We start from the raw sequence: 22051 nt of genomic DNA, 5'->3' as shown, positions 1-22051 counted from the left end.
GCGATCTGCCTGCCTTTGTCTCCCAAGTGCTGAAATTAAAGGTGCTATCTTGACTACCACACAAAGAACTTTTTAAAATTGCTGTATCATTTAAAAGAAGAAACACATAATTCTATTAAAGATACACAAAAATATAAAGAACCCTTGAAAATTTTAAAATATATAAGTGGGAGTTCAGGATTGAGGTGTAATATGAAAAATATTCCACAGAAAACCAACAAAAGATCCAAGAAGGTCAGTGTTTGGGAAGAGATACCTTCCTTAAATGCATTAGAGGGTTCACATGAGGAAAAGAGGAGACCCCGGATATACAAACTGGACTTGGATGGGTTAAGTGTGACTTCTGGAGGCATATTTCATCAGGATATTAGAACTATGAAGCCACTGTGCGGTAGTAGAAAGAACACAGATATAGGAGTTAAACAGACTAAAGATTTGAATCTCAGCTCTCTTCCTAGTTGAATGCTCTTGAGGAAGCAATTTTTAAAGTCCTAGGATTTTTATTTGCTCCTCTGTGAAGTGGCAAGTATTTAAGTGAGCACTGTTGTGGGAAGGGGAAGTAACCGTGGTGCACAAAGAACCCAGCACCATTTCTAGCACACAACTAGAACGCAGGATTAGTATGTCAGATTAAACACAGGGCTAGCATCCTTCTTATGTTACGACTTCAAAGTGGGGTGGGAAGGGAGTAGGGGTGAATAGAACTCAGTGTTTAGAAGGTACAGACTCTTGTGTTTGATTCCTAGAATTACATTAAAAACAACTGCAGAGAGTAGAGGAAGATAACCAGTTCTTGCCAAGTTGTCATATGACCTTCATACATTACATAGCACACACCCTTCAATAAACATATAACAAACAAAAACTAATAACTGCAATCCAAAAGTGGACAAAAATGTTATTAGTTGTCTTGAACAACTTAAAATATATTCTAATACCAAGAACTAATTTTGTTTCCCAAGGAAATGCCCTAAAGTCCTTTAAAAAGAGGACTGTGGAGGTGTGTAGGTGTGTGTGTGTGTGTGTGTGTGTGTGTGTGTGTGTGTGCTGGAGGGATGGCTCAGTAGTTATGGGCACTGGTTACTCTTTGAGAAGATCTGGGTTCAATTCCTAGCACCCACATGGCAGCTCCCAGCTGTCTGTGACTACAATTCCAGGGGATCCGACATCCTCACACAGACATATATGTAAGCAAAACACCAGTGCATATAAAATAAAAATAAATAAATAATTTAATTTAAAAAAGAGCACTCAGGACAAGAGTTACCATAAGATACATGGGTGATATGTATGTCAGCAGTCCTTAAAACTGACATAAAAAATTCTGTCCTGTTTTGCCCTTTGCATACATGAATCTTTACAAGTTGGTCTCATTACCAGCATACTTTGTAGAGGAGACTGATACAGGAGGATGTTAAATATATTGTATATAGTCCCACAATTACAAAATGGTTGACCTAGAATGCAAAACCAGGTAGTAGACTATCAAGTCATTCTAGTAAGAACCACACTAGTTATATCCTGATAGGCTACAATACCACATGTGTGGAAAATCCACAAGAAATAATCAAAGTATAGGCCAGCAAGCTTATAATTTGCACACTCATAATATAGCTAAAAATGAGGAAACAATGCATATACAATAGAGGCAAAACATTAAATAACTGGCTATAAATTCAGCTCAAAATGCAATCAAGTTCAAAGCAACATCAAACCTATGCTGTTTGAGAGGAAGACTGTAGCAGATGGGGCTATATCTCTTAAATTAATGAGCAGATCTGGTTCTATTCTGATCATTCTGTGCCTACACAGCATAAAATACCTATATATCAGTAAAAAAGGGTGGACTGTGGAGAGGTCTAAGGGTAGTATTTAAGACCAGTGAAGGAGTGCTAACCATTCAGGTCTATAAATGATGATTTGTCTAGAGATCATTTATGATATGCTGGATTCTGAATCTACTCTATACCTGTACAGTGCTCTGGAAATAGCTACTTAACATATAAGCAAATGAAATGTACAACCAACTGTTTACCCCAATATGGAACAGGGCGCTAACAGGTTTGTGGTCACTAGTTTTGAGTTCCATGTGACTCCGGTAATGAAGTTGATTGACATTTATTCCTCTCCAAAGAATTCGGTCACACCAGGCTGGAACTCGGCATTTCCCACTGTAAATAAAGGCACAAGTCACGAACAACATACCACACAAGAGTAATAGCACACATTGGCTTAGAATCACACTAAGCCTCTTTTTATGTGCTTCCCATAGGACCCTATTGTCTTCTTTCCTACACTGCAAGTATTGACAACGAATGGCCTGTGTCTGCTTGCCAGGAACTAACTCCTAGCACTGCTGTGCAGTACAAAGTATGTGCTTAATATCATCCAAAGACTGAATAGATGGTTTCCCTAAATTTAGGTCTGTATCTTAGACAATGTCACCATAGGGGAAGGTAGAACAACACCTTCCTAAAATAGCCTTATAAGGTCAGGGTTCCACTTTGACCATTTCCTCTTCTTTTGCTCTACCGGACAGCAATGGTACTTCATAACAGACAACTAATTGAGTAGAAAACTGTAATCCTCTGTTCCTAGAGTGAGCTTAATTTCTGGAGAAGAATAGAGCTTTCTCTTCTAAACCTGGACTTTCATGGACACATCTAGTTTCTTTGATAGAGATGAACTAACATGCACACATGTATGCCTGAGCATAGAATAGTCCACAGAAAACTTATTTATTCTTCATTCAAATTAGAAATTCCTTGTACACTTGATCTAGTAGGTGACTCAAATATTCTTTATCAGTAGCTCTGGAGCTTGACCTTAAGTGACAGAAACCAAATAAGGTCCCTCAGTATCCCTATTCAATTGTGGACTGGCTCCCTGGGAACATGGCATAACCCCCCCCCCCCAACCCTGCTGCCAATTCCCCTACCCCCCCCCCCCACCCCATCCCATGTAATGATCTCAGAGTTTGCAGCAGCCGAGTGTGCCCATGGATACGTTTGTCTTTCAAGCTCCCGAGTCACCTAGGCAACTAGGAAAAAGAAAGAAACATGTGGTGGACAGGCAGGTGAGAAGGATTTACTGATAGGGTCACTCACTAATTTTCTGGAGGAAATGAGGAAGAAATCAAAGGGACTCCAAAAAAATTTCTCGTTTCCACCCAACAACAGCAGATGTGAATCCAGACATTAGGATTTCTTTCTTTTCTTTTCTTTTTCTTTTTTTTTTTTTGTCTGTTGTCACCTTAGGTTTTTTTTTTTTTAAATTTTTCTATATTCTTTGTTTACATTCCAAATGCTTTCCCCTTTCCCGGTTCCCCCCTCCCCATAAGTCCCATAAGCCCTCTTCCCTCCGCCCATTCTCTAATCACCCCCCCCCCCCCATTTCTCTGTCCTAGTACTCTCCTACAAGGCTGGATCAAGCCTTTCCAGGACCTCTCCTTCCCTCTTCTTGGGTATCATTTGATATGCTAATTGTGTCTTAAGAGTTCAGAGCTTCTGGGCTAATTAATATCCACTTATCAGTGACTGCATTCCATGTGTATTCTTTTATGAATGAGTTACCTCACTTAGGATGATATTTTCCAGTTCCAACCATTTGCCTAAGAATTTCATGAATTCATTGTTTTTAATTGCTGAGTAGTATTCCATTGTGTTTATATACCACATGATCTGTATCCATTCCTCCATTGAGAGATACCTGGGTTCTTTCCAACTTCTGGCAATTATAAATAGGGCTGCTATGAACATAGTGGAACATGTGTCCCTATTGCATGCCGGGGAATCCTCTGGGTATATGCCCAGGAGTGGTCTAGCCGGGTCCTCCGGAAGTGTCATGCCCAGTTTTCTGAGGAACCGCCAGACTGATTTCCAGAGTGGTTGTACCAGCTTGCAACCCCACCAGCAGTGGAGGAGTGTTCCTCTTTCTCCACATCCTCGCCAACACCTGCTGTCTCCTGAATTTTTAATCTTAGCCACTCTGACTGGTGTGAGTTGAAGAGGTCACCGACAAATTATTTTTGAAGGCTTTAAAAAAATTTCATTTATGTGTACATATAAGCAGGTGCTGTCAAAGGCCAGGAGACGGTGTCAGAGCCCCTGGAACTGGCGTTATTGTACTTGGGTCCTCTGTAAGAGCACCAAATATTCTAGCCTCTGAGTAATCCCTCCAATCCCTTACCAGTGGATTCTGGTATGCTCTTAGGACCAAGAGTGCCTGTGCTAGAAGAACTGCTTATGATTCTTTGTTCTTACCTTCTGGTCTCCAAAGATAAGTAGTAGAGAAGGAGTGTGGGGGAAGGGGTTAAGTGCATCAGCTAAGAAGGAAGGGTAAGATTAGGAAGGCAAAACTCCAAGCTAGAGGTGAACTAGGGTGCTGGAGGCAGCTCATAAAATGTCACCAGCTCTGATATCTAATTAATACTTTCCCAATATAAGCTCAGTTTGAAATACTCTTCTGTAATACCACTAAGCCATTTGATTTCCCTCTCTGCATATGGAGTGATATAAACAGTTCCTAGCCTGTCAGGAGGGACATGGAAGGACATAGAAAAGCTTTAACCTTTCTGTGAGAACATTCTCATCACTTTACCTGGAATCCCATCTGTCAGTTTTAGAATCATACTTGTAAGTGGGAATAAACTTGATTTCCCCTTCATTGAAATCCGCAAAAGCCTTTTTCTGTGTGCGCTGAATGTTTAACTACAAACAGAAAGAAACACCACGTAAGCATAGCAACAGCATATCAATGTGAGAAGCTGACCCCGCTGTTTCCATTCTAGGTATTCAGTTCCACAGCTTTTTCAAGCGTGGAAAAACACACAGATAAGATTTCTTATCTTTTGAATTCAATGTCAACATTGCCAAAGCATCTGAACTCACCTTCTAACACTTATTAGCATGCTGATATTTATTCCCAGTTGTGGCCAGGATAAAATTGTGGAAACAAGAATTCAATAATATCAATAATGTCAAGAAACAATAATTCCACATTACATAGAACTGAGCAGGAATGATCTTGCATAATTATAGTTACAACAAAAAGCACACAAACCTTGAAAGAATAATTTGGAAAGCAATTTCTTTCAGCAAAGAATGTTTTTGTTTTCTTAATGGGTGAGTTGGGGTTATAGAGATGCTCGTAGTTAAGAGAGCACACTGCTCTTTCAGAGGATCTGGATTTGTTGGATGGCTCACAGCTACCTGTAACTTGAGCTTTGGTGGAGCCACAGCTGCCTTCTGGCCTCCATGGGTACTGCAGTCAAGTATTCAGACCCATCCTTGCTCATGCATACACACAGTGATCCTCCTGTCTCCACCTCTCCCTGTTAATGCTGGGGTAATGGTTGCATGTGGTCACGCTTCTTTTTTTTTTTTTTTATGTGGATGCTAGGATCCAAATTCAGGTCCTCATGTTCTCAGGGAAAGTATCATTTCTCCCCCCTACAGCCCAGTGTTTGTAAAAGTTATCCTCACTCAGATATTTCACCAATGAGACTCAGAATTTATTCCAACTGTACCCTCACTGCATATAAGAAAAAGGAAGAAATAAAAACAATTAGCCATTCAACTTCAGGGTAAAGGTAGATAGCTAAGAAAGGCTCACTATAAAAATTACTGTAGTGTAAAACTCCAAAATTTCTACTGTCTCTAAAGGTTGAAAAAGCTCTTATGAGAATTTAAAGACATTTAAATCAAGTCAAAACATTGTCTTTCCTCATTAAGAAGCATTTACTTTCATTCCAGTACCACTATGTTCTGGGTCCATAATCAAAGGAAGTGAAATCAGCATACCAAAGAGATATGGATACACACATTTATTGTGGCACTATTCATAATAGCCAAATATAAGGAACCAAGAGAAGTGCCTGCTAATAGCGACTAAAGAAAATGTGACACACACACACACACACACACACACACACACACACACACACACGGTAAATGAAATAAACCAGACACAGAAATACAATGTTACATTTTAGCTCTCAGTCATAAAAACTAAAAGCAATAAACCTGAATGTAGAACAGTGATCATCAGAAAGTGGGATGTGAGGGGGATGATTTCTATGGCACTGGAGATCTCCCCACAGCATTACATGGATCATGCAAATGGTCCTCCACTGAGCATCATTCCCCAGCTCCAAGAAGCTGGACTTGATTATTGTATTTTGAATATACTTGCTGATATATCACAAGAAATACAATGACTGTGTGCAATCAATATGTATTCACTACATATGAGAGGACATGAAGGAACATTCATTTTTACTGGCCAGCACCTATATTTCAAAACAGATTATTTTTATGATCAAGGTATGTTGACACCTTGCAATGCCAGCATTTAGGAAGCAATGAAGGAGGCCCATAAATTCAAGGCCAGCTCTACACTATTCAGCTAGTTCTAATCTAGGATGGACTTTATAGTGATACTCTAGCTCAAAAAGAAAAGAAAAGTGTATGAAAATAACAATTCAACTCATTTACCAGGTTTACACACCAACATAGTGGCTTATATACATAGATACTGGTTTCTATCAGCCTTTGTCTGAGCACTTCATAATCAATCGTTTTCCCACAAGGGGTTCTGTTGTTCTTTGTTTATATGTGGGTGGGTGTCCGTGTGGGAATGTGCAGACATCAGTGGGTGATACCAGGCTGTTTTCTTCAGTCACGTCTCTACCTTATGTTTTGAGACAGGCTCTCTCATTGAACAAGGAGCTCACTATTTGGCTTAGGGTGATTGGCTAGTCAACCCCAGAGCTCTGGCTACAGACATATGCTCCTGAGCCTGGCCTTTCCACAGGTGCTGAGGATCCTAACTCAAGTCCTGATGCTTGCGCAGCAAAGACTGTATCCAAGGAGCCACCATCTCAGTCCTTTACTCTGGTTTTAACATGAACAGCTGAATACCAGTTAACACCAACTTATCGCTCAGTTCCTGTTAGATTATAGTTTTGGCCATTCATTCCAAACAAACTTCTTTTCTCAGTGTTCCAGTCTCTTACATAGGGCCTCCTTCCCTCTTTTACCTTCAAGCTGTTGGCCAGCCGGCCAAGCAATTATAGAACAATTTTTTCCATTCCATTTGCTAAACTACACCAACACAGCAGAAGGTCCATTTCCTCTAGGAAGTGTTCTCCAGTTAACCTCACTCATTCTCCAGCCCACGGATACAAATCTCTAAAATCTCTGCCTGATAATGACTTACTAAAGGATTTTTACATTTGCTTTTTGTCACCAACATTATCTCCATTGGATCTTAGTACCTAATCAAGGCTTGCTCCAAAATCTCTATATCCCCAGCCACAATATCTTGCAAGATAGTATGAACTTGTCATCTCTTTCTAGTATAAACCATGCCTACCATGTGTGTAATCCTAACAGTCTCTGCCACTGAAACGTCACTTACCTGGTCGAATTTCAACAGCTTCTGAAGCTCATTTTTATTAATAAGACTTTTCACCTCATTGGCATCAGGCATGCAAAGTCTGTAGTTCAAGTCTCCCAACCAAATGACAACACTGAGGACCAAGAAATAGATTAGTATAGACTGAAATAGATTAGACTAACAGTAATTAAGATTAAAGTCAATCAGAGGGGGAACTGAGAGAAGAAAATGCGTAGATTACTTTTAAGGATCTATTTATCACTGACAAGGGGTTTAAAGCTGTAATTAATTCTTTAGGGGCAAGTACTGCCAATACCTAAGAAAGACAAGAGATAATAAAATATCTGGGAAAATAGGCATCACCACATAAAACCAAATGAAAATGGGGGAACACAGTATACATATGGGATTTGGAAGCCAAGGAGTTAATGGACTGAGAAGCATGCAGTTTATTTGCTGGATTAGCTTCAAAATTTTGTCTGGCTGCCTGCCAGATCTCTAGGCAATGAGAATCTTAATGTGTTTTGCTTCCCAGAGCCCTGAGGTTTTGTAGCCTCTCTGTAGGATGGGTTGACTGATTGAGAACACTAGGCCTTACATCTCTACTGTAGCCAACCTGGCACCTAAATTCTCAGTCCCAGCACCAGTACTTGAGATATGGTGAGAAGACACGGAAATGACCACATCAAAATGGGTCCCTTCCAAGTCACTGCAAGTTCTCAAAAGCAACAGGAAAGTTTGGGATTCTCGGGAAATAAGTTTACAAATTGCTAGGGTCTTTATGGTCATAAATTTCAAGACCTTGACTTTGTCTGTCATGAAACAGAATTCTCCATGATTCCAGTTTTTTTTTTTATTCCTTTAAAATTTTTATTTATTTATTTAAATTTATTTACATTTCAAGTGTTATTCCCTTACAAGGCTTCCCCTCTCCCAGAAATCCCCTATCCCATTTTCTCTCCCCCTGCTTCTTCTATGAGGGTGTTCCTCCACCCACCCACCCACTCACCCACCCACTCACACCTACCCACCCTCTATTCCCCTACACTGAGGCATCGATTGAACCTTCATAGGACCAAGGACCTCTCCTCTCACTGATGCCTGACACAGCTGTCCTCTGCTACATATCCGGAGCATGTGGACTCCTTGGTTGGTGGCTTAGTCCCTGGGAGCTCTGGGGTGTCTGGTTGGTTGATATTGTTGTTCTTCCTATGGGGTTGCAAACTCCTTCAGCTCCTTCAGTCCTTTAACTCCTCCATTGGGGACCCTGTACTCAATGCTATGGTTGGCTATGAGCATCATGAGTCCAGTTTTTGTGACAATATGGGCACACTTAAATACCACTATATTGGACCCATTCTTTCTTAATTCTGCTAATAGTCACTGCTTCTAATATTCCTAAATTACCTTTTGATTTCCTACAATCATCACTTCACACTATGTCTTCCATATCATCCTCTCAGAACCTCAAAGACCAATACTCACTTCTTTACAACTGGCGATTTTCTAGCCCCACCCACCCCATTCTTCAATGACCCTCTACTTCTGGCCTTCTCAAGTCTCATTTTTACAGACCCATCATTGCTACCCCTCTTTTAAATCACTACAACCATTAAAATGAATAATTTAGATCTGTGGACACAGAGTTGGAAAGATAAATAGGGCAATATGTTCTCATACAACTATGTCTGTCTGTATATGTATGGAGAAAAGTCTAGAAGAGACTGTTCGTTGAAATGATACGTCTCCCTATTCTTTTAATTTTTCTAATAGATGCACTTAAAATAAAAAGTAAAAATAACCTTTATTTAGCCCAATGCATCCAAATCATTAATGTATGATTAATATTTTGCAAATTAGAGTATTCCACATTTTCCCTATGCCATTTTCAAAATCCAATATAGCTTTTGCTTACAGTCTGACTAATGACTTTCAAATACCCAACAGCCAGATGCTGGCTATCATATCAGACAGCACAGCTCTAGAAAAGATCCACACCCAAACAGCACCCAAAGACATTCTCCTTTGGAGAGCAGGACTAGCTGGGAGAATGGAAGTTAAATGAAGGATTTTAAATCATGTTTATTCATTTTATCTTTTATTATTAAACTTACAGTGAACATTTTTATTCGAATTAAAAAGGACTCTAATTTGCAGATTTCCTTGTGTTATTTTAGAAGCTATACTAATATAAACCTTTTTTTCTTTTAACGCCAAACCTAATTTCTCTGTCTTAATGAATCTGTTATTTCTAACTATCATTCTCTTCTTTGTGACCCAAATCCCCAAATGATAATCTCTCACTCTTCACAGCTCTATAGCTTTGTACCCTATTTAATCACTTTTATATCCTTATCTAAAGGCCACAGAGAGGAAGCTGCTTACTCATGCTTCATGATGTTCACTTGTGGGACAGTCTGATTGGGGACCGAAAAACTCATTCTTGCACAGATGTCTTTATAATCCTGATTCCTCCGTTCAAACTCTTCCACGTGGGCGGCCAGGTGGGAATTGACAATACAGAAAGTGGTGTTGTGGAATACAAATCTCATAGCTACTCCACCTTTGTTTCCCTGTTAGACAAAGTATAACGTGGGTTAACACAAGGAACAATTGAATTTGGCATAGATATAAATGATAATCAAATTAATTGCCAAAGCAACTCACCATTTTCCCCATGATTCCAGTTCCAACTGTTTCTGTAGCAATATCTCGGATATATTGACATTGATCTTTTCTGGCAAATACAAGAAGCATCATCCCCACAAGGCGGACCAGTTGAACCTATGAATTCCAGGAAGTTACTAACAGCTAAAATAAGCATCATCACTCTCTGCTATAGAACTAACTTCCTAGGATGACCGACAAGGTGATTACTAATGTCCAAATCTAGATCTGCATCTTCTAGTTTCCAATTAGACCCCGTAAATTGGAAAGTAAGATTCTCTGTGGAGGCTCTAATCTGGTTTTGATTAATAAGAGTAAAAAGCCTTGAGGGACAGTGTGTAGGTCTAAGTTTCTCTCTCTGTCTCCCTTCCCTCCTCCCTCTCTGTCTCTCTCTGTCTCTCTGTCTCTCTGTGTGTGTGTCTCTCTTTGCTTCTATTTATCAGTGCTGAGGATCCAATAGAGAGCCTTGAGCATGTTAGGCAGCTGACTACCACTGAGCCATATGCCCAGTCTGAGATCTCTAAATCACTTTGTAGCCCACTGAGATTATATTAAAGATTCAAATAGTAAAGCATACGCCATTATCCCCAGCTTGTTCCCCTTCCCTCCTAAAGGGTGACCCTTTGAATTCTGATTATTGTTAACCTAATGTTGAGCCAGAGAGCTGTAACATCTTCAAGAGTTATGCTACCTACATAAACTGTTCAAAACCATAGATTTATTTGTTTGAGCTTGGGATAGAAGTCTTAAGATGAAAATAACTCTCCTAGTAGCTAAATGCTCCTAGCAGGTATCTTCTAAAGACCAACAAATTGGGCCACCTTGCTAAAGCCAATTTTATTCTTGACCTACAAACAAGTTCAGAATGTGCTCAAATCCCACAATACTGCTATGTTTGTTCTGAATCTAAAACATACTTTCTGTACCCCATATACTTCATACTGCTTTTCTTATTGGCATTTCATTCTGGCCATGTCAGAGGACAATCTTATATTTTTATTACACAGATCAGTTAGCTTATATGTAATTATTTTGATTATTAATGCAAAAACAATATATTGATTTCTTCTAAAAACATCTAACTGATGAAAATGTATGATCAGAAAGCTTATGAATTTTTTCTCAGAAGTAACTACAGCAGATTAGTCTCATATAGCACAGTATTTCATATGGGGAAGAAGTCAATTATTTACACCTTTTGGAAGAGGTTCAGTTAATGGAGTAACTCCCAGTGAATCCTACTTAATTCTATACTGAAAAGAGAATCCAGCGCAGCTTACTTTTTTATACTTGGCCTTTGAAGGCAGCCCCCTTTCCACAGCCATGGACCACTCTTGTTCTTTTACAGACTCGAAGTAGAAAAAGGCTTCTGTACTCAAGTCCAGCTCTTGGAATCTGAGGGAAGAAATAGATGTAGGCACTATAGACAGCCACAGTTTTCTTTGCCTATATCCTCTCCCATTTGCTGAGACATTAGAGTAAAGAAAAAAAAGAGTACGAGATAAATTTTATAAAAGATGTGTAATTCCCACCAGTACATTCATAGGTTATAGAAAAACTGAACAATAACAAAACTCTCATAGGGATAGTAGTGAAACTTGTCATTTATAATCACTTTGAGAACTGATCTCATCTGTTTCTATGATGAACGGTTCCCTATTATGAGCCTCATTCATGTTTTCTTTTGACCCACAAATTAACCCTCACATATAGTGCACAGCAAGTTTTTACCAAACATGTTTTAGAACAAATATGCAGATCAACTCTGGGGAAATGTCCCAGTCAGTAAAGTGTTTGGTGTACAAGTGTGAGGATCTGAGTTCGAACCTCAGCATCCATGTAAAAAAGCTGTCTGTGCAGGCATGTGTCTGTAATGCCAGCTCTGGGGAGGAAGTAACAGGAGGATCTATCTCTTCAAACTACTGGTAGATAAGGCTTTTATCATAGAAGTGGGTGGCAGCTAAGGTAGGAACTCATAACTGGCCAGAGTGCTGACATTTAGTGATGGCAGGGCACTCTGCCACTATGGGACATTTATGTCACACATTCCAAGGCTCGAGGAATACTTGAAAGAGGGTGTGGAAATAATGTGAGAGCCACAAGATGAACATGGACAGCAAAAGGACATCTTCTGCATGGTATCACCATTGTTCCCCTGAACTCAGTACAGCTGTGGTTGTCTGCATCAGTCCTGCACAGATTAGGCCCATCAACATTTCATCATGGACAGGGGAGGGGCCCATGAGGCCCTGCCCCAAGGGACAATGGGCAGTTAATGGTTGCTGGTGGAAGGGGTGTCACTTTCTTTGGTGGGAAAGCCACTAATGAGTTGCACTAGTAAATAACATCCCGTCCATGTTCATAGAAGAAAGTCCAACTAAACTCAGTGGGCCGTACATATGAAGAAGGCATCAGTGTAGGACAGGATTTTGGGGGTAGAAGATGATAGGGGGTGTAAACAACTAAAATTCATTACATATGTAAGTGAAATGTTTGAAGAATAAAAAAGTGGAAAGGAAATAAGATGGGGAGTGATTGGCCAAGACACCTGATAATCTCTGGGGTTCATAAGCACACACCAACATGTTCACACACAAACACATACACACAGATAAGAGGGAGGCCAAAGTCATTTACACTAACACCAAATATAGGAAAAGGACAATCCAGAAGTGCTCTTTACCCAATGCAGTAAATATCAGGAGGATTTGGATCACAGTTGAGCCAAGGTTCTAAGCTGCTGTCTGGAGACTGGCCGTTCACATTCCAAGTTCCAACAAAAAATCTAATAACATTATACCAAAAAAATAATTTAAAAACAAAGATCAAGTATAAATAAACACAATGCTGTTTTTATCACTTCTATGAACCTATATTTTGATTAACATAACTTTTCAAAGTGTTTTGCCAAGATACCTAAGAACTCTTGGGACCCATGGCTCCAGCTGCATATGGAGCAGAGGATGGCCTTATCTGACATCAATGGGAGGAGAGGCCCTGGTCCTGTGAATGCCCCAGTGTAGGAGAATACTAGAGGGGTGAGGTAGGAGTGGGTGAATGGGTGGAGGAGCACCCTCATAGAGGGAAAGGGAAGGACAGTGAGGGAGGATGTGAGGGGGGGTTGGTACCTGGGAAGAAGGATATCATTTGAAATGTAGGCAAATAAAATGATTAATATATAAAGAACTCTTGCACATATAAAAGCATGGGTTTATTTTCTCTCCATTTTACATCAATGAATCAACAAAAGTAACTAGGACTATACTTTATTTTATTTTGGATTTGTTTTTTTTTTTTTTTTTCAAGACAGGGTTTCTCTGTAGCCCTGGCTGTCCTGGAACTCACTCTGTAGACCACCAGGCTGGCCTCAAACTCAGAAATTCGCCTGCCTCTGCCTCCCAGAGTGCTGGGATTACAGGTGTGCGCCACCACCACCCGACTAGGTCTATATTTTAAACAAACACAATTATAGTCCGTCCAAATTCATTAAGGCAGAGCTTTAGGTTAGGATGGGAAAGAGGTATCTTGGTGCTAGACACAATTCAATATGGATAACTCTTTCGTAAGGAACTATAGCTAAACTTAAAAACAACAACAACAACAACAAAACAAACTTTACTTTTCCAGGATCATGAGAACAACTGTGGGAAATATTGATGAGGCAGATAATATATGAAGTGGAAAGGCAGAAGAGATGACACACATGAGTAGTGTGTAGATATAAGGAAGTACAGATGTGTTTGAATTTGGGGAAATGAAGCATGGTAGGATACCAATGGTATCTTGTATTAGATGGGATATTCTGTTCATCAATAACACATTGGGGATACATGCCACACCTTATCATCTCCCCTTTCTACCACAGGGTTCAGAAAAGGGAATATTAAACGAGCAATTGTGAAATGAAGACTAATAGGAAAGAATTGAGGGCATTGGGGCAACCTTAGTTGATTTATCAAAGCAGTAAATTTATATATGGTAATAATGGTACACTTTAATTTTTCAATACTGGCTGGACAAAGGTTCAGCTGGACAGATGAGACACATACTTATTTATTGAAGGTATTATAGGTGAATTTTCTATTATATGTGAGTTTGATTTAGTCCTCTAAGTCTGGATAGAAATATTAGTAGACATGGTATCATTAGCAGTTAGGAAACTGAAGGGAAGCTATAGCTTATGCATAATTCTAGATATATATGTTTTAAGCAAGCAGAGACAGGAGCCTGAGTCAGGTAATCATTCCCTTATACTGTGCTTTCATTCTTAATGAAGCTAATACTTTTACAAATCAAGATTATTGTGAGGAACAATATGAACCACCCAGTACCCTCAGAGCTCCCAGGGTCTAAACTACCAACCAAAGAGTACACATGGAGGGACCCATGGCTCCAGCTACATATTTAGCAGAGGATGGACTTGTTGGACATCAAAGGGAGAAGAGGCCTTGATCATGAGAAGGCTGGATGACCCAGTATAGGGGAATACCAGGACAGGAAATCGGGAGAAGGTGGATTGGAGAGCAGGGGGAGGGGGGATGGGTTAGGGGGTTTTCAGAGGGGAAACCAGGAAAGGGGATAACATTTGAAATGTAAACAAAGACTATAGACTATATTTAATTTAATATAAAATTAAAAAAAAAGAGGTAGGGAACAGGGCACAACCACAATGTAAAAAAGGAAAAACTAAACTCTAACAGTGCAAACAACTCAATACTTAGTATCTGGAATTCACTCATGACCCTCTGGCTTTACCGCTCACTCTGGTGTGTAACAGACAACATGTTTTGAATCATTTGAACCACTCGGATACAATAAATTACTTTGCTTTTGAAAAAAATGAAATGTAAATAAAGCAAATATCCAATAAAAAATTATTGTGCCTCAGTGAATAGAAAACAGACAAACCTGAAAGATTGGATGTTGACATATTCTTTCTCTCGCTTTGTGAGGATGTGTTTGATGAGACCCTCTCGCTGCCCGGACTGGGTGTTTGGAACAAATAGCTTCCGCATGGTATTGGTCACTTTGGGCTGTTCTTTGTTTGAAGCTTCCTTTTCACGTGGAAGCCTAGAAAACAAACCATGGGCTCCAAAGTAAAACTGGCTAAAATGCAAGCCTCTTGGAGGGGGAGTAGTTGCAACAGAGGACTTACATTCTATTCGATGAAGACGGTGGAGGGGGTGGTTCCCGATGAATCCCGGTCGGGGGATTTTGTGTATTCATTTTTTTATCTAAATTCATAGATGTAAAATTATCCTCAAATCCAAGCAGCCCTGAAGGACACAAGACCCAAAGACAAAGTGAAGATAAAGAGACCCTCCAACATAACCAGGCTAGGTGAGAGTTATCAAGGTACCACAGGTGTAGTAATCATTTACATAAGGGTAAGTCTAACATTCATCCCAGAAGCACTGACTCACTAACTGTAATGACAGAAAGTTATACCAATCTCAAACCTGAATAATACAAGCCAACATTTATAGAGGTGATTATATATCATTTGCCTTCCTTACATTTCAATAACTTGCATAAGGTAGGTAATATTAACATTTTTTTCTACATTGTAGAGAAGAAAACAGAAGCTCAGAGTTGAGTCACTCAAAGAAGGTGACATAATTAGTAAGTTTCAGACTTGGCATTCACACCTAGGTTGTCTGGCTGTGAAGTCTGTACGTAAACTTTTTTTTTTCCAAGTAGGCTCAGAAAGAGCTACCACACCACAGAGCAAATCAGGAGTGAAGACGCATCAGTCCATGGCCATGGATTCCTCCACACAACCAGTTCATCTGAACTAATACTATCTACTGGCTCGGAAGCCATCATAGCAACCGGAGATGAAAGAGTCTTTCCAATACCTGAATAAGTAGGTTTATCCTTAGTGTCTAATTTCTGGTACCAGCTAGATGAGTCTTTTTGCTCTGGAACAAGAAGCTGTGACTGAGCTGGAAAGACAAGATTTAGGTCAGAAACTGGGAAGACCATCATTAAACTACAAGCCAAAGCTATTCATTTCTTCAGAGTCCTTGAATGCACAGTCAGCAGAATTCTGAAAAGGAAAAGAAGGGACTAAGGAAATACCAGCAGCTCTGAGTCATTTTAGACAGAAGGAGGGGAATTGCAGGCTGCAGTAAACTGCATGCCATGCCACCGACTTTCTTTTTTGAAAGCTGGATAGACTTGTTCCTTAATCTATCCCTGGGTTCATTCCTGAAGGGAAAAATAAAGAGCTATCAGAGCTCAAGGGGAAGGGTGGGGGTGGGGCTTCGTTAGTGGCTTCCCTCCTTTGACTCAGCACGTCAGCATTTCACTCCCATTGAAATTGTGGAAAGGAAATTGTTGAGTTTTGAGTTACCTTCCTGAGCTGCAAGGACCTCGGAGAGGAACTTCAGACAGCGTTCTTCATCAGGAATTTCAAAGTGGCGCTCTCTTGTCCAGTCTCCCTGTACTCGAATTTTGCAGCCACCTTTAAAAAGAATTAAATCCACAGATCCCCTAGCTATGTATGGGACACAATGGTTTGTCAATACCTTATTGGGATAACAGTCTCAGACTTTCTGATCAGAAGGAGGTCCAGATTACAAATAGTCCAGACCCTTAATAAGGAGCACATGTTGAAGAGCAGGGGCTCCAGTACTATAGTGGCAGATGGGATGATGCAGAGGAGAAACACTACAGGAAGAGTATTCACAGTGTTGATGAACTGTGTCAATGAGCAGACTAGCAATAGGCACACTAAATCATAGCTTCCTATGTCCCAATATCTCAGATGTCAATGTAGGGATTTCTAAGTTCTAGCAAAATATAAATTCACAAATCACCCTCTTTCTATCTCCACACTGGAAATTCCTACCATTTAAGTTCAGGTTGCATAATATTCTAAGGCATGATGGTAAAATAGGAAGTCCCGTGATCAGGTTCTGAGTAAACTAAATTTATAAGTTAACTTAAAAATAGTGGGGTTGGCTTGATGTGTTCTGAGAAGACATACCTATACCTCATTAACACAAGTGGAAAAACACCACAGGTATTTTGAATAATCTTGCAAATCTATCCCAAAGTTGGTTGGTTTAAGAATAGTCAATTGAGAAAGATTAGAATTAGAAGCAAATGTGTTGGTTACTAGGGCTGGAGAGATGGCTCAGCAGTTGAGGACACTTGATGCAGATGACTGGAATTTGATTCCCAACACCCACATGTTAAAACACAACCTTCATTAACTCCAATGCTAGGGCATCCAATGCCCTCCTCTTCTGACCTTCTACAGGCACTAAGTGGTCCATATACATAATGCATGCAAACACCTATACACATTAAAAAATAGTAAGACCTTTTAAAAAAGCAAAGCAAGCTTAACCAAGGGCTTAGATTTCTTTAATTATTAAAATAGTATTTTTATGTTATATGTATAGGTGTTTTTGCCTGCATGTATGTGTGTGCAGCACATGTGTGCCTGGTGCCTCTGGAGGCAAGAAGAGGCACTGGGTCCCTCTAGAACCTGAGCTGAGGGGTCTGGGAATTGAACCCAGGTCCTCTAGAAGAGCAGCTAAGCCATCTCTAGCCCCAGGCTTAGACTTTTTAAGGGTACAACATACTCTCTTCTGTTTTCTGACCCTAAAATTATCATCTGACTCAACTATTTAGACTTTATAATCCAGGAAGCCTATGTATTTATTTATATTCTCAGTCTAATTGGTTAATTATATACATTGTTTCTCCTGTGTCCCTAAAGCTATAAGCTTAGTCAAGAGGCAAGGCACATATGCACATCACCCAATGTTTTCTACAGTTTAGAGTAACCAATGGCTTCAGAGCTGTCTGAGATTGAAGGGCTTGTGGAGAAAGTCCTGGGTTGGGTGGTCACTCTCCCAGTAACAGTGATGGCAGACTTCAGAGCTAGAAGGCATTTAATAAAATGACTGTGGAACAGGACTTTTTTTACACTTATAAATAATAAGAAAGAGGAAAATAGAATTAAAAATCCTAGTCTATGTTGATAATCTAGCTCTCAATTTTGGTTATGTTTTTCTTCCTTTTTTATGCTTGATCTTAGCCAAAAGGCCAAGAAGGGATTTTTTTCCTTCTTTTTAATCTCTTTTGTTTCCATCTTTATAGAACATAGTGTTTTGTTTTGTTGTTTTTTTTTTTTTAAAAAGATCACTGGTCAGAATGATAAAAAAGGATAAAAATGGAGAAAAATGAAAGCCAACCAAAGGACCAGAGATAAGATACTTAATGGGGGAATCCACTGTACAGACAAGAATGAAGGCAGGGAAACAAGTGTCAGGAGCACATTAAAGATACTAAGGAAAGCTTCAGGATCGGACTCCTCCCTTCCTCCTGTCAGTTAGAATTAGAATAGGTAAGATATTTTATGGTTGTGAGCCAAGCCTTTAACGGCTGAGCCATCTCCAGGACAGGGGAAGAGAAAGGGACTTATGGGACTTTCGGGGAGTGGGGGGCTAGAAAAGGGGAAATCATTTGAAATGTAAATAAAAAATTATATCAAATAAAAAAAAAGAATAGGTAAGATAAAGCCATCCCCATTGGGTACAAATTTGGTACAAGGACATTTTGTCTCTTTTCTATTATTTTTAAAGATTTATTTATTTATTACAGTGTAAGTACACTGTAGCTGTCTTCAGACACACCAGAAAAAGGCATCAGGTCTCATAACGGATGGTTGTGAGTCACCTTGTGGTTGCTGGGATTTGAACTCAGGACCTTCGGAAGAGCAGTCAGTGCTCTTAACCACTGAGCCATCTCTCCAGCCTTCTACAGCTCTTGAAAGGTATACTTTAGTAAATATAAAATACATCTATTCAATGGCCAGAAGATTCCAGAAATTGCTTGCAAATTATCAATGAATGCTCTCTTAACATGTTGCTAAAAAGATACAGCAAATTATTCCATGACCCAGTTTTCTCTTCCCCTTTCTTCCACCCTGTCCTGTGGGCAGCCAGCGGTCCTACATCTTTCACTTCACCTGATATGGTAGTTCTTAACCATGGCTTCATTACATTACTAGAGGTCTCTATTTGTGTGCACACAGGAAGAGGACAGAGGTTAGCTCTGTTGTGAGGATTCATCCACTTTGATTTTTTTAATTACACAGGGTCTTTCACTGACCTTGGACTTGTAGGGTAGTATAGGGTAGCTGACCAGTGAGCCCCAGGGATCTACTTGTCTCTGCCACCAACTTTTTTCCTTTCAAACACAGGTTCTGGGGAATCAAACTTGTCCTCATGCTTGGACAAAACAGCAGTTTACCAACTGAGACATCTCTCCAGCCCTAGAAGTGCTTTTTAGGGTATGCTGCTATATGTGCCCCACCTCAGGACAATAAAATAGACTATCTGGGGAGGAAGCCCAGAAATGTCTCACTATGTAGCCCAGGCTCACTTCAAACCTTTGATCCTGCCTCAGGCTCCTAAGTACTAGAATTATAGGCACCTGCCAAGACACCTGACTCCACTGGTAATTTAAGAAAAATACTTATTAGGGATTCTAACATACAACTACATTATAAATCAGAGGCAAATACAAACTGACTCGTTTTCCAAGCAGGTTACTTCTTCCACAGACTGGATTTTAATTCCTGGTTTCAAGTGATCCCCCTGCCTCAGTTTCTCATGTATTTGAGACTATAGACAAGCACTATCATGCTTGGCTTAAATATGATGCAGTTCAATACCTCCTACAGACTACTTCCTCTCCATCTCTGTCAGGAAACTGCTTTCTTCTGAGGTTCATTTACTGGGCTATACCATCTTTTCTTTCTTCCTCTACAAGACCATCACTCTCTACAAACCTCAGGGTTCAGAATCCAATGCGTGCTACATAAGACTCTACTTCCACTCAATCACCTGCCATTATTCAATCTTGCTTAAAACCTGGCACAGAGAGTGGGGGGCTAGAAAAGGGGAAATCATTTGAAATGTAAATAAATTATATCGAATAAAAAAAAAGATTAAAAAAAAACAAAAACAAAAACCTGGCACAGAAAATCCAGTTACCACCTTCACCTTCTTCACCCAGTGGCCTTTCCATTCCACTTCAGCCTCCGCTGACTGCCTCACTCCTTGCAGTGACTCCCTCAAGAATATCCTAGATTTCCCATCACAGAAGCACCATCGCCTAACATGCAACGTAAATCAAATATCTCACTGTGACTAGTAGTCCTCCCAATATACTTGCTCCTTATCTTTTCAGCAATTGTTTTTGACCTCGAGGAACCTTGGCCCCATTAATCCCTTCATTTGCTATCCCTGGAACCCTTCTTGCTTTCACTTCCCCTTTTCTCAAACAGATGTCATCATCATTGTCTGTTGCAAAACTCCACAACTGCCTTACCTCTGGGCTCCCACAGCACCTATTTGGCTAAATTCCAACCCACAATACTCCAACTAATTGCCTTCTCTCTACTTCCGCCAGAGCGACCAGAGGAAATCAGCACACAAGTACAACATACATATTGTGCTCGCTTTATGGTTTGAGATGTCAACTTGGCATAAAGTGGTCATCTGAGAAGAGGAAACCTCAATTGAGAAAATGCCTCCAAAAGATCGGGCTGCAGGCAAACCTGTAGAGCATTTTTCTTAATGAGTGATTCATGTAGGAGGGCCCACCCCACGGTTGGCAGTGCCACTTAGGCCTGTGGTCCTGAGTTCTGTAACCAGACTGATCAAGCCATGGGGAGCAAGCTGGTAAGCAGCACTCCTCGACAGCCTCTGTATCAGCTCCTGCCTCCAGGTTCCTGCTCTGTTGGAGTTCCTGTCCTGACTTCATTCAGTAATGGACTGTGATGGAGAAGTGTAAGCCAAATAAACCCTTTCCTTCTCAAGTCATTTTTTGGTTACTGTGTTTCACTGTGGCAATAGTAACCCTTACTAAGTTGGTATCAATGTAGTAGGGTATTGTTGTGACAGACCCGAGCATGTTTGGGGGTAGATTTTGAAAGGATTTTTGGAACTTTGAGCTAGGAAAGTGGATGTTGAGAGCTCAGTGGGCTATTTTGTGGGAGCTTGGAAGCTAAGAGAGCAAGACGATGGAGGCCTGGCTTATGACGTTTCAGAGGGAAACTTAAAAACTCTAGGGGCCATTTGTTATTTTGAATTACATTTCTGTGGTTCCCATTAGCTGAGGCTGAAGAGTCAGCTATGATTAGAAAGCTATCTGAAACTACAAAATGAAACCTTTACTTTGCTGGGATATTCAATGCTGGTCAGTGATTAAGACAAGCATCTTTGAGGTTAAATCTCTTGGGAAGTGTTTCCTCAGAGTCAACGTAGAGAAGCTATGTTCCAGAGGCAGCCAAGATTGATTGCACCTTGTGCTGGAGGCTGAACTTGGCAGTGTAAGAGTTACCCAGGAACTGGTTTTGAAGGCATTAAAGGGTCATGGAGAGCAGCTGAGGCTTGGTACTGTGAGAAGCCAGGAAATGCTATTGGTGAAGGTGCAGCCTCAGTGGCAGTTTAAGGCGTAGTACTGAAAGAGTCATGCAGAGAATCTGAGGCTTGGTAACATGAAGAGAGCCTAGGAAGGGCTATTGGTTGAAGTGCAACCCAGATGCATCAGAAGACTGTAGAATTTTGGATCTGCAAGTACCTGGGATAACTATTAAGAATACCAGCAGTGGTGGAGTGGAATCTGCCCTCGCTTAGAAGACAAGCTGTGTGTGCTAAAGAGGGCAGAGCTGGAGAAGTGACCCAAGCCCTTTGGAGGAGCCCAAGAAGATGGTGAGTGGATCCCAGACATCGGACATTCTGTTTTGGAGATGCCAGTACCTGGGAGGATCACCAAGAAGAGCAGCAGCAATGGAGTGGATCAGCCTGAGATTAGAGTGCTGCAGAGGGCAGAGCTAGAGAAGTGACCCAGCTCCTTTGGAGGATCCCAGAAGATCATGTGTCCATCCCAAACACTGGACATTCTATTATTTACACTCTTGTCATCTTGTACCCCAAACTGACTACAAGTCGTTTCTTCC

General features: G+C 40.4%; 1 protein-coding gene across 3 annotated transcripts in view; it reads right to left on the bottom strand.

Moving 5' to 3' along the window:
* The window catches only part of Ocrl (OCRL inositol polyphosphate-5-phosphatase), a 54093-nt gene that overhangs the window by 19146 nt on the left and 12896 nt on the right, over window positions 1-22051 (bottom strand). For all 3 annotated transcript variants that reach the window (XM_052170948.1, XM_052170949.1, XM_052170950.1), the window contains 11 exons: window positions 16421-16531; window positions 15924-16010; window positions 15221-15341; window positions 14974-15135; window positions 12749-12850; window positions 11346-11460; window positions 10066-10182; window positions 9784-9971; window positions 7420-7531; window positions 4600-4709; window positions 2036-2171 (listed from right to left, as the gene is read on the bottom strand). In XM_052170948.1, coding sequence (XP_052026908.1) covers window positions 2036-2171; window positions 4600-4709; window positions 7420-7531; window positions 9784-9971; window positions 10066-10182; window positions 11346-11460; window positions 12749-12850; window positions 14974-15135; window positions 15221-15341; window positions 15924-16010; window positions 16421-16531 — 1361 coding nt within the window. The remainder of the gene's footprint in view (window positions 1-2035; window positions 2172-4599; window positions 4710-7419; window positions 7532-9783; window positions 9972-10065; window positions 10183-11345; window positions 11461-12748; window positions 12851-14973; window positions 15136-15220; window positions 15342-15923; window positions 16011-16420; window positions 16532-22051) is intronic.

This window comes from Apodemus sylvaticus, chromosome X, assembly GCF_947179515.1.
Source record: "Apodemus sylvaticus chromosome X, mApoSyl1.1, whole genome shotgun sequence".
Lineage (NCBI taxonomy): Eukaryota > Metazoa > Chordata > Mammalia > Rodentia > Muridae > Apodemus > Apodemus sylvaticus.
This window is presented reverse-complemented; position numbering and strand designations above follow the sequence as displayed.